At 40.6% G+C, this 15,996-nt stretch overlaps 2 protein-coding genes across 2 annotated transcripts; one reads left to right on the plus strand and one right to left on the minus strand.

Moving 5' to 3' along the window:
* The first annotated feature begins 1,645 nt into the window (after positions 1–1,645).
* Positions 1,646–2,560, plus strand: LOC117915202 (tripeptidyl-peptidase 2-like). The gene is made up of 2 exons (XM_034830766.1): positions 1,646–2,088; positions 2,478–2,560. Exons 1-2 carry the CDS (start codon positions 1,758–1,760, stop codon positions 2,558–2,560), a joined length of 414 nt encoding a protein of 137 aa, XP_034686657.1. The 5' UTR covers positions 1,646–1,757.
* Positions 2,561–13,893: 11,333 nt separating this feature from the next.
* LOC117914950 lies at positions 13,894–15,765 on the minus strand. Its single transcript, XM_034830477.1, has 2 exons — positions 15,570–15,765; positions 13,894–14,352 (listed from the first exon to the last, which is right to left on the minus strand). The coding sequence occupies exons 1-2, from the start codon at positions 15,741–15,743 to the stop codon at positions 13,924–13,926; spliced, it is 603 nt and encodes a 200-aa protein (XP_034686368.1). The 5' UTR covers positions 15,744–15,765; the 3' UTR covers positions 13,894–13,923.
* Between the last annotated feature and the right edge of the window lie 231 nt (positions 15,766–15,996).

Genomic DNA, 15,996 nt, shown 5'->3' on the forward strand with positions numbered 1-15,996 from the left:
TAGAGTAGGTTCCCATCAAAATGAATACATCATTCATATTCTCATATTATAAAACAATCTAAACAAATTAATGAAATGAAAATGCCATTGCTATCCATTTCTCATTCTCTGTTCTACCTTTACAAACATTACTTTATAGTGTTACTCAAGCATTATTGGATTCATATTTCACGACATTCATGCCACAATAAAAACAATAGAGTATCATATTTTCTTCATTTTATTTAACAATAACCATTGTAACACATCATGGAAGTTACCTTTGGTGCAACATTCACATTTCCAAATACACCAATGTTGAAATAATAAACAAAACAGGGTTCCAGCTTGCAAGCATGTGGTCTAAAATCCACCTACGCGTAAAGCTATCACCTCACCACTGCACACATATTTCGAAGTCCAACAACCACTCCATAATCGCTGATGTGCTCCATTAAAAACAAACAAACAAACAAACAAAACAACACTAAATACAAATTAATTACCTTAAGATTTTGGTGAGAGTTAGGCCAAAATGCAACTCAATCAGACGAAGATGAGATTTCTTCTTCAGGAAGCCAATATTTCACACTTGCTGTTTTCGTTCGGGTTCACTCAGTTGAACCAAAATTTGAATCACACTGTTGCTTCCTCAAACCCTCTTTTTAACTGGACGTTGTTACCATGACGTGTTTCATTTGCTTCTTTAGAAATTGCACAACAAAGAAAAATGTAGATTCGGGTTTTCAATTGAAGGTTTCTTCTAAAAAATGTGCCACATTTTGCAAATTTAAACACGGTTTTCGATTCATGGTTTCTTCACTGAAATGTGTGAAATTTTGCAAATTTAAACACGGCCTCCTCTCCAGTTGGCTGCGGACATGAAAATTAAGGAGAGAAATGTTCCCAAAACTTTGAGAGGACGAAAAAAAGGGAAATTTCAGTCTCGGTATTAGTTGGCTACTCCAGACGTTTAGAGACAAATAGGTTCGACTAATCGGGATGTTAAGAGAAAAACAGAGAAGTCTGAGAATCGAGGAAGATGGGTATCAGTTGGGTTTGTTGGACGTGAAGGTTTTAGCCGATTTAGATTTCAGAAGAAAGTTAGATGTTCATTCTAGTTTCGGCTCCAGGTTTTTTTTTAGCTAAAATGAGAGAGAGAGAGAAGGGGACAACCAAATGTTTAGATTTGGAAGAGGCAAATTAGGGATGGAGAACTATCAGATTTGAGAATTTTTTCTAGTTCAAATGAAGATTTGTTTTTTTTTTTTTTTTGAAATTATCAATTTTCACAAATTTTTTTTTTAAGTATGATGTGGAGGCTATTTCGTTGTTGATGTAGAAGACATTGAGGGCAATTTGGGCAGATAAAATTAACTTAGCATAGAGTGTACAAATCTCATATTATTTAACCCATTAATGATTGCGTTCCATATTTCATAAACTTGGGGTTTGAATATCATTTTTTTTTTTTTTTGTAGAAATATTGCCGAAAAATTGGAGAAATATTAGCTATTTTTTGCCATGACATATTACCTGTGTATAGTCTCATATTATTGTGATTTTTTTGGTGATATTTACCGAAATTTTTATTTTATTTTATATATTACCATGATTTATCATGTTGAAACCTTTCTACACCGATAAATCGGTGAAATATCGCCACATTTTCGTCCCTGCTGCCACCAACCACTAAGATTCCGGGACGTGGCGGCGCCACCCCTTCACCTGCACCGAAAAGAACTCAAATTACCTGAACACCCTTCACAAAGTCACAAATGCAAAACCCAATTTGGGCGAGTAACCCACTCGAGTCGCCCTTTTTGGGTCATCCTTGCTCGAAACTCGTCATTCAGTCTACCAGGAGGCTTACCAGAAGAAGAAGAAAGGGAGGAGAGAGAGGGAGAGAGTGGGCGGTCAGGGCAATGCCTTGTTCTTCTAAAAATACGTCGTCTTCTTCTAGAGATGACAATGGTGCCCTTCGTGCTTTCAAGCTGAGTGAGTCCACGTTTTTGGCTTCTCTTATTCCTAAGAAGGGGATTGCTGCTGATCGATTCGTCGAGGCGGATTCTAAGTACGATGCCCGTGAGGTTGTTGTCGCTATTTTTGGTAATTTGAAAATTTCTATGGGGGTTTTTGGGTCTGTTTGGGTGATGAGAAAGTGATGGGAAATGGGAAAAAATTTCTGGGTTTATTTATTGGTTTATGAGAAGTGGGCAAAGGACACTAAGTGGGATATGGGTGTTAGTCATTTTTTCTTTTTGGGGGTCTGTTTCTGTTTGGGTCCTGAGAAAGTGGTGGAAAATGAAAGATAACTTTTTTTTTTTTGGGGGTTTTATGTTGTTTTGGTTAAGATATCAGACGTGAACCTTCAGCTTTTTCCATGGTGTCTTGAAAGTGTTGTTCATGCTAAAACTTAGGAGTCGAATGTTGGAAATGCTTATCTCTTGAGCTGTGCTGGGTTGTATTTCTGATCTTAGAGTGTTGTTTTTACCCAGATTCTGGTGTGTTACAAGTTACCTCAGGTGGGAAACCGAAGATCTTTGATGTTCTTGATTCGTATTATAAAACTACTTGTTAGTCAAGGTACTCTTACAGCAATATTTACAGAGTACTTTTTCTTTTTTCAGCCTTGGCAGTGGAGATATTGATACCTCAACTGTGGTGAAGGCCGATTTTTTTTTTTATAAGTAAGGATATGCATTAAAAAGGCAAAACGCCGCAAAGCATACAGGAAGTATACAAGGCAACTTATGCCTCAAAAAACAAAGACAAAAGGATTACCTCCCTCTAAGTGGAAGCTATCCACTCTAAAAAGCCTATAAGGGAGAACGCCTCCTCTTCTACATACAATTTGGCCCAACTCCATAAATTACAAACAAAAAAATTCTTAACTTTTGAACATTCAATATCCCCCCCTAAAAGCTAATCTATTCCTCTCCTTCCACACCGTCCAAAAATACACAATGGAATGGCAGCCCATATCTTTTTCCTTTTCTTTCCCACAAACGGACCCCTCCAACTAGCTAAAACCTCCTTTACAGTTTCTGGGAAAACCCATTTCACATCAACTAAACCAAAAATAATCTCCCATAATGCTCTAACCACTGTACAATGTATAAGGATATGATTTACACTTTCTTCCTCACAACACACAAAAAGCAACGGTTTGGCAGTTGAAATCCTCTTCTTGGAGCCTATCCAATGTTAGCACCTTCTCCCATGTCGCCTCCCAGGCAAAAAAACAAACCTTAGTTGGCACCCTTGCCACCCAAATACTTCTTGCAGGAAAACCTATATCATCAGACTTCGCCAACAAACTATAAGCTTCCTTTACCCTGAACTGAACACTCTTTCCTTTCCTCCACAGAACTGAGTCTTCCTCCAAGGAGGGTTTGAAACCCCTCAAAGAGTGGAGAAAGTACCCCACCAACTCCAACTCCCAATCATTGAAATCCCTCACAAAGTGAAAGTTCCAATTTCCTTGACCCAACTCCTGATCCCACATTTCCTCAACCGTTGAATTCCTTTGCGCAGCCATACCAAAGAGATGAGGGAAACACTGAGACAATGGAGCTTCTGAACACCAACATCTGTCCAAAATCTGATCCTGTTGCCTTTCCCTACTCGGAATGTCATGTTATCCCAACACCACTCGATTCTTTCCAGATCTCCTTCCAAACCCCTACTCCAACCGCCCCATTTGCCTTTTTGGGCCTCCAATCAAGCCCCTCCTGCCCATACTTCACCTTGATCACTTGTCTCCACAAATTATCTTTGTCACAAGCATACCTCCATATCCACTTGCCAAGCAAAGCTTGTTCAACAGAGCTAGCTTTCTAAGTCTAGCCCACCTTTATCCTTGTCTGTACAACCACCCCCCATTTGACCAGATGAGCTTTTCCCTCCATATGTCCCCCTCCCCACAAAAAATCCTTTGTAGTTTCTCAATCCTTCTAACCACTATCTTAGGCATTCTGAACAGGGACATTTGGTAGATTGCATGCTAGCCAAAGTACTTTTTATTAAGGTGACTCTTCCACCTTTAGAAATATATTGTCGTTTCCAAAGAGCTAGTCGCCTCCTAACTCTCTCCTCCACCCCATCCCATATATAAGCGCTCTGTTTGGAGCCCTAGAGGGAGACCCAAGTACTGAGATGGTAAAGCCCCCACCCTGCAACCAAGCTCAACCGCCAACTCCTCCATCTCCATACCTCTCCAACTGGAATGATTTCACTCTTGGCCAAATAATCCTTAGCCCTGAAGCCGCCTCAAACCAGAATAAAATCCAACTTAAGTGAGTGAGGTGATCCTTTCTAGCCTCACAAAATATAATTGTGTCATCAGCAAAAAACAGTGAGAAATGTTCATTGGAGGACCACTTCCACCCTGATGTTGCATCCTGATAAAAATCCCCCTCCACACTCTCCTGATAAGAACATCTAGCACTTCCATCCCCATAATGAAAAATAAGGAGACAAGGATCCCCTTGTCTAAGACCTTTAGAGCTAGGGAAGAAACCTGCAGGCACTCCATTGACCAACACTGAGAATTTAGCTGAGGATATACAACTCCACAATCACCCCACCCACTTAGACCCAAAGCCATCTTTTGTAACACCTTCAACAAGAACTTCCAATTTGATGCTGTCGTAGGCTTTCTCTATATCCAATTTGCATATAATACCCCTTCCTTTTTGTTTCTGCCACGTGTCTATCACTTCATTTGCAATTAAAGACGCATCAAGGATTTGTCTTCCCCTCACAAAGGCATTCTGAGAATGGAAACCACCTTGCCTACTACTTTCTTCAGTCTATTAGCTAGCACTTTAGCCAACAGCTTGTAAAGCCCCCCAAGAGACTTATAGGTCTGAAATCTCTAAGATCCTCAACCCACATTTCTTAGGGATCAATACCAAGAAGGTATTGTTTGAGGCTCTTAAGGAAAGAGCTGTGATCATAAAAGTCTTTGAACATTTCTAAAAGCTCATCTTTAATGAATTCCCAACAGCTTGCCAAAATGCCATAGTAAAGCCGTCCGGACCGGGGGCTTTATCCCCATTCATCTCCATCAAGGCCGCATGAATTTCATCTTCTGTAAAGGGCCTCTCCACGTACTCAGCCTCTTGTGGATGATCTGGTCAATTGAAGATTCCCTATGTCCGCCTTCCACCCCGTATTCTTCTGAAAGCAAGCTTTGGAACTCATTAGCAATCCTTCCCTGATATCCTTCTCTCCACCAGCCATACTCCATTGATCTTTATTCTCTCCAAAGAGCTATATCTACGGTGAGCACTTGCCATGCGGTGAAAGAAACCCGTGTTTCTATCCCCCTCCTTCAGCCATATTTCCCTAGAGAGCTGTCTCCAATGCGTTTCCTCCATTATCACCCATTTTCTATAATTATCCTTTGCCTCTTTCTTAAGCTCTATTTCCTCCACAGTCGAATTCTTTCACTTTCCTCCCTATCCCAGAATTCCACCTGCTGCAAGGTAAGGATTTGTTGCTCTCCAACTGCCCAAAAACTTCTCTATTCCAGACTTTCAATTTCTGTTTGATTTCCTTCATCTTAGTAGCCAATCTGTAGCTAGCACTGCCCCTAACCTCAATTCCTTGCCACCAGCTGTGAACTAGATCATTGAAGCCTCTACCTTCAGCCACATATTTTCAAATCTGAAGGGGGTTGGCCCCGTCTTATCCCCCCCCACTAACAAAATTGGAAAATGATCGGACACCGACGGGGCAGCCTACACTGATTAATCCCATTAAATTGATCTATCCAACAAGGGATACTAGGAACCTGTCCAATCTTGCCCAGGCCTGATTGTTCAGTCCCCCACTCCAAGTGAAATCACCCCCCTGAAGAGGAAGGTCCACCAGCCCCAGCTCATCAACAATTTCAGCAAATTTCCTCATTGCTGAATTTATTCCCCTCTGACTACTCCTTTCCCGTGGAAACAGGGTAATATTAAAAATCCCCCCCTATACACCAGGGGTCTTCCCACAGCCCTCTGATCGCCCCAAGCTCATCCCATAAGGCATCCCTTTCCACTTTGGAAAACAAACCATACACTCCCGTAAAATCCATATAGCCCCATTCTCTACATTCCGAAATCTGCAAGATAGCGTGAACTGACCCTCTTCCCAATCTATAATATCAAGGTCCTTGTATCCCAACATATCAGAATTCCTCCTGAAGCCCCTTCCGCATTCACAGCTTTCCAAGCTAGGAATCTTCCGGATCCTAGCTTCTTGCAATGCTGTCCGACATAGCTTGGATTTTTGTCTCCTGAATACAAATTACATCCACCCTCTGGTTCCTTATGAACGTCTTAATAACTTTCGTTTAGAGCTATCATTTGCTCCCCTCACATTCCAACTCAGAATTTTCATCTTCATTGGGCAATCACAATCTGACGCCCTTTGCCTTAATGTTTGACACAATAGCATTGATTAAATAAAGAATGATCATACATGCATATAATAAACTAAAACTACTTGTTTTGTGCTTTTTTTGGCATAGGCAAAAAAAAGAGCCTAATAAATTTAGAAAAAATCTGATGTAACCACACCAATTCAGGGATAGAGGATTTTGAATGTCTTATGTCTATTCTCAATTGTATAAATCTTTCATCGTCTTCCCCATATGTGAGAATTTGGCTATTATCGTCCTCTTGACTTATTTTCAATCAGATCTTTCTTCTTAGCCTATCTAATCAATCCACACCAATTTTCTTCTCTCTAACAAAATTCATATGAAAATTAAAAGCTCCATCAAAGGTCAAGGCATTTGCTTGGTTACTGGCCAACAAGAGGGTTAATACTAATAACTTGCTTCAGATGAGAAGAACTTTCAAAGCCTTTAGTCTAGATCATTGCACTTTGTGTATGGGCAATAGAGAATCCATAGATCACCTTTTATACATTGTTTGATGATTGGAGTTTTGGCACATTTTTTTACATTGTTCGATGACTTTAGAGGTTTTTTTTTTTTTTTTTTTTTTATAGGAAACAACAAATATATACATTGAAAGAAAAAGAAGTACAAAAGAAGGATGAGGAATCCTCCCACCAAAGATAAAACTAAACAACACAATAAAAGAACAAGAAACTACACAATGAAAACTACGAACAAGCTCTCTTGGCTAAACCATCCCATTGGAACTACACACTGCTAGTCAATCTATTTGTAACATGTTAAGGGGAATGCCCTTCAAAACCACGGAACAATAAGCCCAAAGAGAAGCTAGGAAGTGAATGGAATCCCATAAATTCTTTGAATTCCTAGCTTTGTCCTCAAATATCCTAACATTTCTTTCCCACCACACATCCCAAATTAAAGCAATGCACGCATTTTGCCACAAAACTATCCCTCTTTTGGAAGTGCCAAAACCTTTATAATTGATAGACATCATGTCTGAAATGCTTCTCGGAGGAACCCAATCCATCTTGGCTAGCTGAAATAATTTGTGCCACAACCCCATGGACAAGGAATAATTTTGGAAAAGATGATCTGTTGATTCTCCTTACTTCATACACAACTTAGAAATGTTAGGACTAAGAGCTTTGTAGGGTCTTCTCAATTGCAGCAAGTCATTAGTGTTTACCTTCTTGTGTGCCACTAACCAGACAAAGGACTTGACTTTGAAAGGGATTGACTTGAGAATTCCATACAAACTTAGTAGGAAAACAAGGAGATAAATCGGGCACTTGGGACAAGGCTATAAAGAAAGACTTGACTGTAAACTATCCTGAAGAAGATAAAGACCAAGATCTCGCATCTGAAGCCGAGGTGGATAAATGCATACAATCAAGAGATCGCATGAGGCATTCTAGATCTTCTATCTCAGAATCGGAAAGATTATGACGGAAATTAAAGTTCCAAGAGAAAGGGCGAGCAGAACGAGAATTGAAGAAATAGGACTATTTTTATCCGTGACTACTCTAAATAGTCTTGGATATTGGGATTTCAAAGGTTGGTTCCCCCCACCACAAATCTTCCTAAAAGCGAATTCTTTCCCCATCTCCTACCACAAACCGAGTATATTTGGAAAAATCCTAAAAGACTTGTACAATAGCCTTCCAAGGACAACGATGTGACCATCTGACTAAAGTGTTGGCATCCCAACCAATTGTATGTGTCCCATAAATGCTTAGAATGACTTGATGCCACAGAGCTGTACTCTCCCTAGGATACCTCCACAACCACTTCCCTAAAAGAGCGAGATTCCTCAAAGAAATCTTCTCAAACCCCAAACCCCCTTTTACCCCCAGCTTACACACTACATCCCAACTAACAAGATGATCTCTTTTACCTTCCCCAACCCCTAACCAAAGAAAATCCCTTTGCAATCTCTCAATTTTTGCAGCCACTGAAGTGGGAATCTTAAATAGAGAGAGAAAGTAGCTAGGAATGTGGGAAAGGCAAGAGTGGATAAGAGTTATCCTACCTCCGAGAGATAAGTAAGCCTTTAGCCACCCATCTAATCTCCTTGAGATTCTCTCAATCACTGGATCCCAAAATCCACAAGCAATTGGTTCCCTCCTAAATAAAGACCCAGGTAGAGTATGGGCCAATCAAAGCCTTGCAATCAAGCAACAAGGCTAGCCAAGAGAGATGATTCTGATCAAGGTTGATGCCAAAAAGATTACTCTTGTCACGATTGACCTTAAGCCCAGAAATTTGCCCAAACACTAACAATAAACTCTTACTAGTTTGCAGTTCTTCCGCGCAAGAGTTAGAAAAGAAGATGGTGTCATTTGCAAATTGCAGATGGGACACCCTAGTTCTATTCCTACCTACCCTGAAACCCTCTAACAAACTTCTTTCCTTAGCTCTCAACATCATTCTACTCAACACATTTGCGACGATAGTGAACAAAAAGGAGATAAAGGGTCACCTTGCCTTAATCCTCTATATGCCTTGACTCACCCTTTAGCATTTCCATTCACTAGAATAGCATAAGAGACCGAAGATAGACAACCTCTCATCCAATTCCTCCATTTAGGACTGAACCCCTTCATCTCCAACATGTGATCCAAAAAATCCCAATTCACATGGTCATAAGCCTTTTCAAAGTCAATTTTGAAGACAACTCCTTCCTCCTCTGATCGCCTTTTCTTATCCACTATCTAATTGGCTATAAGAACTGCATCCAAAATTTTTCTCCCTTGAACAAAAGCACCTTGAATAGAGTGGATAGTTTCATGTAGTACTCCTCTTAATCGCCCTGATAGAACTTTGGCTATTACTTTATATAGGCAAGTGATCAAGCTAATAGGTCTCAACTTTTTTTGGGCAAAAGAACTATGAAGGAGGCATAGGTGCTTTGATTAATAATCCCGCTATTGTGAAACTCTGCAAACACCCTCACTAAGTCTTCCTTGATCACATCCCAACAATCCTGAAACACTGCTATGGTAAAACCATCAGGCCCCGGCGCCTTACCCCTATCTAACTGAAAAATGGCATTAAAGATTTCTTCTTCGAAGAAAGGGGAATCCAGCCTAGACGCACTCTTTTCTGAGATTGGGGACCAATCTATGCCTTCGACTCTCCAAGACTCTCCAGGAGGACTCGAGTAGAGCTTTTTAAAATATAGTAAGATCTCCTCTATGATGCTCTCGGAATTATCCAACACCAAGCCTCTTTCATTCTCCAAAACTTGATGAAATTCCTGTTTCGTCTACCATTAACCACTTTATGAAAAAAATTTGAATTGCAATCCCTGTCTTTAACCCATTTCACCTTAACTTTTTGTCTCCAATGAATTTTTTCCTCAATATTAATTCCTCTAGCTCCCCTTTTCTTAAAACTGTTTGAGCAGAAAGATCAGAAGAAAGAACCCCTTCTTGCTCAAAGGCATCAATGTTAGATATTTCATCCAAGATGCTTTTTTCCTTTCCTTTAGCATTCCAAAAGTATTCTTATTCCAATCTTTCAATTTTGCCTTAACAAATTGTAACTTCCTCATGAACCTATGACCTTCCCAACCATTGCCTTCAAATTCTCTCCACCAACTACTAAAGCACTCTTTGAAACTTGGATGTTAGAACCACATATTCTCAACCTAAAAGGTGTTGGGCCCCACTTAAAAGGATTGGTATCCAAAACAATCGGCCAATGATCGGATGTCCATCTAGGACGAACTTCTTGAAGGCTTTAAGGGAAGAAAAGCTCTCACTCATTTGAATAAAGAAACCGATCCAATTTCTTGCACATTGGTGACTCTTGCATGTTTGACCAAGTGAAAGGGCATTCCGTAAGGGAGGATCAAGTAATTCACAATCTCTTATAAAACCATCAAAATCCCTCATGCTAGAAGTGAAACTAGAGTCACCCAATTTTTCTGAACTTCTCCTTATAACATTAAAATCACCGCCCACACACCATAATGGAAAAGAAAGGCCAAAAATGTCTAACAGCTCCACCCAAAAACCCTTCTTAAGTAAGGGACTGTTTGGGCCATAAACTGCGGACAACCACAAAGGTCCGCATCCATCCAACAAAAACTTGACTGAAACAGAAAAATATCCAATTACCACCTCCTTACTGCTCAATTTCTTTGAGTCCCAAATGATCAAAATCCCTCCTGAAGCCCTGCACACCAGAAGAGCAGCCCACTCCTTATTCCTAACCGACCAGACACTACCTACAAACCTTCTGTCGCACACCTCTCTTTTCGTTTCTTGGAACATTACTACATCTGGATTCTTGAGCCTTAAAAAATCCTTAACCACCCTTCATTTTTTCCTAGAACCCAAGCCCCTAGTATTCCAACTGATGATTTTCATAAATACAACTCACTGACCCTAAACTTCCAAACCAACGCCAACAGATCTCAACTATCTGTGTAAAATATGTTCTTCCGCCTTGAATACACCTTAATGTCCAGGAACTTAAGACCTCACAGACTTTGGCCATTATGATGGGGGAAAGGCCTTCAATTTGGAACCCACTCATCGGGGGGGACTCCGCATCACCCTGGCTAACTGTAACCAGGTTAGGGGCCCCAAGAGTCGAGTTGGGATTGGGCTTAAAGGATTTAAAACTCTCGGACAAATGGTTCAGACTAACTAACTGAGACACTGCAACATCTTAGTTAGGATTGCCAACAGTCCCAAGACAAAAAGACCCATCGTCATCTTTTTTGGAAAAAATTTCATATATAACTCAAGGTTTCGTAGGAAACTGAGACTGAATGGCTGAATTGGAAAGAACGGGAACAGAAGGACTCAGGTGTGTAAGAGCCAAGCCAGAGGGAGGGGGAGAAGAGACAGAGATGACTGAGAATGTTGATAAGAAGATACCTCGAGGTTTTCCACTACCATCATTCCACAAGACCCCATAGAGTTGAGCCCTTTTCTCTGGTTATTGGATAAGAAGGAAAAACCGCGTCTAATGAGCCATGATGAGGAAAACCCACAAACCCCTAAAACCTGCTCTATCTCACCTTTAGAGAAGTTGCGCAATTTCTCCTTCCCTTTTGAAAGAAAAGGAGCCTTAAGAATAGACCTTTGATCCTTGTCTCCACTCGGCGACGACGTTCCTTCCCAATCCCCGGAACACCTTTTTGGACTCCCCAACAAGCGACTTGGACTCGCACTGAAGCTCCGTTCCAACTATGTTCTCGCTTCGAAAGAATCTTCCTTCGAAAGATCATCGCTAGCTGACGAAGGTCTCTCAAGTGTTAAAGGCTCGCTTCGACTTCGACCCCCTTGTCGGCAACCAGAACTTGGAGGGAACAGGGCATTCCACAGCTTCTTTGAACCACACTTCAACACAGAACCCCTCAATTGAGCTCCAAAATCCTCATAGCCTACCTTCCCCTTTCCCTTTGCAAAGGGGTCATCTCTGCGTAAAGAGCCCTTCGCAGAGATGGGTTGTTTGCCTCCCATTTCTTGGCCAAACAACGAAAGCGGGCCAATAAAAGAAACTCCCCTCTTCTAGCCCAAGTCAGTTTCAACCTGTGGACTGGGCTTAAGAGAAGATTGGGCCCTTTTCCCTTGTTTGGAGGCCTGAAGCCCATCCTCAACATTTGATTGGGCTTTGTCCCTTCCATCACAAACATCTCCATCTTGCCTTGGCCCGACATACCCTGTTCTCAGAATATTTGAATTCAAACTGAAAGACTGGGATGGTTGGGACAAGTTGTTCCCCACTGTCGGTCTTCTCTTGCCACGTGTCCCCACAGGAGCAAAATCAACCTTTTGACAAACTTTTCCCTCTTTCATTCTGCCAACTGCCCCACCAAAAGCCCTACCTACAGCCGTTGATTTAGCCTCCTCAGCCCTCTTTCTGCCACCTGTCCACAAGTGAGGTTCAAGCTTCTGTTGAGTTGACTCACCCATTTCTCTTCCTCGCCTAACGTCTTCCTCTCCAGCCACTGCAACTGAAACTGTGAACTCCCATCCCCTATCTAATACCTTGATCAAAGCTGGGAGAATTGATCGTTCCTTCATTACAACTCTCACCCTTGCCTTGCTAAGATCAAACAATTTCATTGTTCTCCAATCGGTCACTGTCACCGTCCCCCACTACCCCATAATTTTCTTCAAATGTACCTCAGACCATAAATGAAATGGCAAACCCCGTAATTCTATCCAACCTTCTCTGAATTTCCCCTCTATTACTGAATTTTCCTTTGGCGACCATCTTCTTAACAAGACTGTAAGCCCACCCTTGATCCAGATAAACCTTAAATCCCGAAGTGATAAAGCTTCCTCTATGGTTTCCACAAAAAATAATCCTTTTCCACCAGAGAAGGGATGATAGTCACCACACCTTTATGCCCTAATCTTTTCGCCAAAGCCCGGCCGACCTCGGCCCAGTTAACAGAACCAGCATGACATTCGCACACCACAGCTCTTGCCCATCTCCTGACTGGAACAAGGCCTCCTCTCCTCGGTCCTTCTTCTCTAACTACATTCGCGAAGGATCGGCACAAAGGACCCACATGTTTGTGAAAAGTCCTTTTTCCCTGCACTGTCTTCCCTTTTCAACAGTACTCGAGGAGGGACCACCAACATTGAAGACAACGTAATCTTTAGATTTTCTCATCCCCTACCATTCTCTCCCTCAAGTATTACCAGGAAAGTTGACTTTCTATTAGAAGCGAACTTTGAGAGCCTTATAAACCTACCATGATTGTTGAAGCAAACCTCCATTAAATGTACTCTGGTTTTTCCTCTGAATTTTCTGTTGAAACCCATGAAATTCTTCATCTCAATGGCCTTCGTCAAATGTTCTATCATCCAACCAACCTCTTCCTTCTCAAAACCTAAGGCGAAAACAGAGCCTCTACTGTGCTCTGAAAGCGAACACCATTTTCCCCCGGCCTCACCTTCGAACCTAACCAAGAAGGTCTTCCTCTCCTCAGAGACCTTCAACGTCCTTGGCATTGTTTTTACTCCCTGATGACTTTAGAGTTATGGCACAAGCTATTTAGACTAACCAGATTGGATTTGCTTCCTCCTACAAGTATCAGTGACATATTAACAATTTCCTTTAAGGATTTGGGAAGCACTACTAGAGGCAAAGTTCTTTAGCCAATCGCTTGTGTTACACTGATTTGGATATTTGGTAGGAAAGAAATGCAAGGATCATTGAGAACAAGAGGAGGACTTTAGAGATGATATGGGATCTAGTCTACTTTTATTCATCTTTTTGGACCTCTACTACTACAATCTACAGATTTCAAAGGCATTCCTCCTAACATTATTCCAACTAGATTAGATTTCAATATATATATATCAAAAAGGTTAAAATAGCAGTGTTGGATCATTTTAATGTCTATTGGAGCGTACTTCTTTTCCATTGTTTTTTATCAGGTTTTTTAATTTAGGGAAGGATTTCTTATCCTTCTCTTGTAATCTCATTTTTTTTTATGAATATGTCCTTGTTTATGATAAAAAGACAGAAAAAAAAAAAAGAAGCCATCAAACTCACAGGTTAAGTAGCTCAGATGGAGCTGCACGCAACACAGTTAATGCTTCCTTCCATCTCCACTGGCGTTCAGATAAAGGTAAAAGACTTTGCAAAATTGACAAGCGCCATTCCCAATCATCAATGAAATGTCTAGCACTTGAGAGTTTCCATTCTAAGGCCTGTCTTCCACCAGTAGTGACACCACCAGCCAATGCATGATCTTGTTCCAACGCAGCAGATGGTAAATTATTATGTAATACATCAAGTAGCAACTCTATGAAAGATGTGACCATTTTGTTACCCCCTTCATAAGTAGAAAGATCAGTACGTTCCCAAGCAGACTTAATGTCCAATTCAGAATAGCTCCCAGGTGAGGCACAATTTGTCAAATTGAGAGAGATATCATCCATATGCAAAAGTGAGACAATAATGGTCACCATCAATATCTGCATTATTGAATAGATCCACCTTCAAGTTAGTGTAGAAAATAAATATTAGGAAAAGCAGAAGAACAAATTTCAAACACTTAAAGACACAACTTGAGAACATCTGGGGGGTTCAAAAATAAATATTCAAATTTATGGCAATCTTAATAGAACATTGTTATACAGTTTATTCAATAGGAACTTAATTTCTAGAATTTAAAGTAAAAGAAATGCCGTTGTGGGAGGAATCCTAAAGGAGAAGTGCTGCAGAAGGGCTATGCTTGCCATTCTTAGGATGATCGGATTAAAGGAAGAACATCAGGATTTTTGAGGATGAGTGGAAGCCTTAGGAAGGTTTGCAGGATGCTGTCAACTACCTCGGTTCTCTTTGAGATTCACTAAAGAGTTACTAGGGACACCTTTAGTAGGAATTTGCTGGAAGCAAGAGAGGTATGCAGCAATGTTAGTAGTACTCTATGGGTGAGGGCGAAGTGGCTCTCCTATTAGGTTATATTTCAACAGTTATTCATCAGAAAACTCAGTAGATTCCCATTGGAGGAGTTTTCAGAGATCAAGATGGGCAGTAGTGTGATTACCTAGTCAGTTGGCTTCAGTTTGGAATTGAGTTGAAGATCCCAGTATTGTTAGAAGGTTTGATTGACACAACTTCTGCAGGCCTTAGGCACTTCTTGTAGAAGGGCATTCGGCTACTGTTCTCACATGGATTTCAGGGGAAAAGAAAACCTTGAAATTGGATATGCATACTCTAGACACTTTTAACTTCTTAAGAAGCTTTGTTGGTTCCCTTTCTTAGAGGCCTCAGAGACAGATGCTTTGGCTAAAGATTCTTCCATCCCTCAATTCCCTTATTTTTCCTTCAATTAGATGCTTTGTCAGCTCCTGAATGTTGGTTAGTAGTTACTGGTGTTTCTTTGTCATGTTTGTCTTGAAGAAGAGCTCATGCCCCTTGTGCTTATCTATTTCCTTGATAAATTGTTGTTTCCAGCTTTAAAAGAAAAAGTAGGAAAAGTAAAATAGCTATTAGATAAATTTTTCTAAGAACTTCATCTTTCAACTCTAAGAACCATGTGATTCCATTTTTGACAGAGGTAATGTGTCATTTTCCTTGGTTTTTTTGGGAACTGGACTTCAAACACAAGAAAGAATAAAGAGAAGCACAGCCTTAACAATTCCAGAAGTACAAGACATCCAAAGAAAGCAAAAATCACAGGGATGACCTTGCGTGGGATATTATTAATGGCCTCCATATGGTTCCTCATGTCTTTCAAATAGTATATAGCTTTTTGGTGGTAGCTTTCTGTTTCATCAATTGTACTCCTTTCCATAGCTCCAAGTGCAAGCACAACAGATTCCAGAGCATATCGCATGTGCATAAGTTCAACATCTTGCATTCTACAAAAATAATTTCACAGACCATATCAGCACATATTGAATGGATAAAGATGTATAACAAAGAACAAAAGCTCTAATGTCAAAGTAGTCCATAGTTGGAAATTTTTCTTGAGCTACAGACAGTAATAGTCAAGTATCCTTTTTGTACAGAAATTCCACCAGCACATTAAATCAAAATACCATTAACTGTAGAGGCTCACTCTCACAATACTAGGAATCCCTCAAACACACTATGCAAAGACAATACTTTTT

Source organism: Vitis riparia, chromosome 5 (assembly GCF_004353265.1).
Source record: "Vitis riparia cultivar Riparia Gloire de Montpellier isolate 1030 chromosome 5, EGFV_Vit.rip_1.0, whole genome shotgun sequence".
Lineage (NCBI taxonomy): Eukaryota > Viridiplantae > Streptophyta > Magnoliopsida > Vitales > Vitaceae > Vitis > Vitis riparia.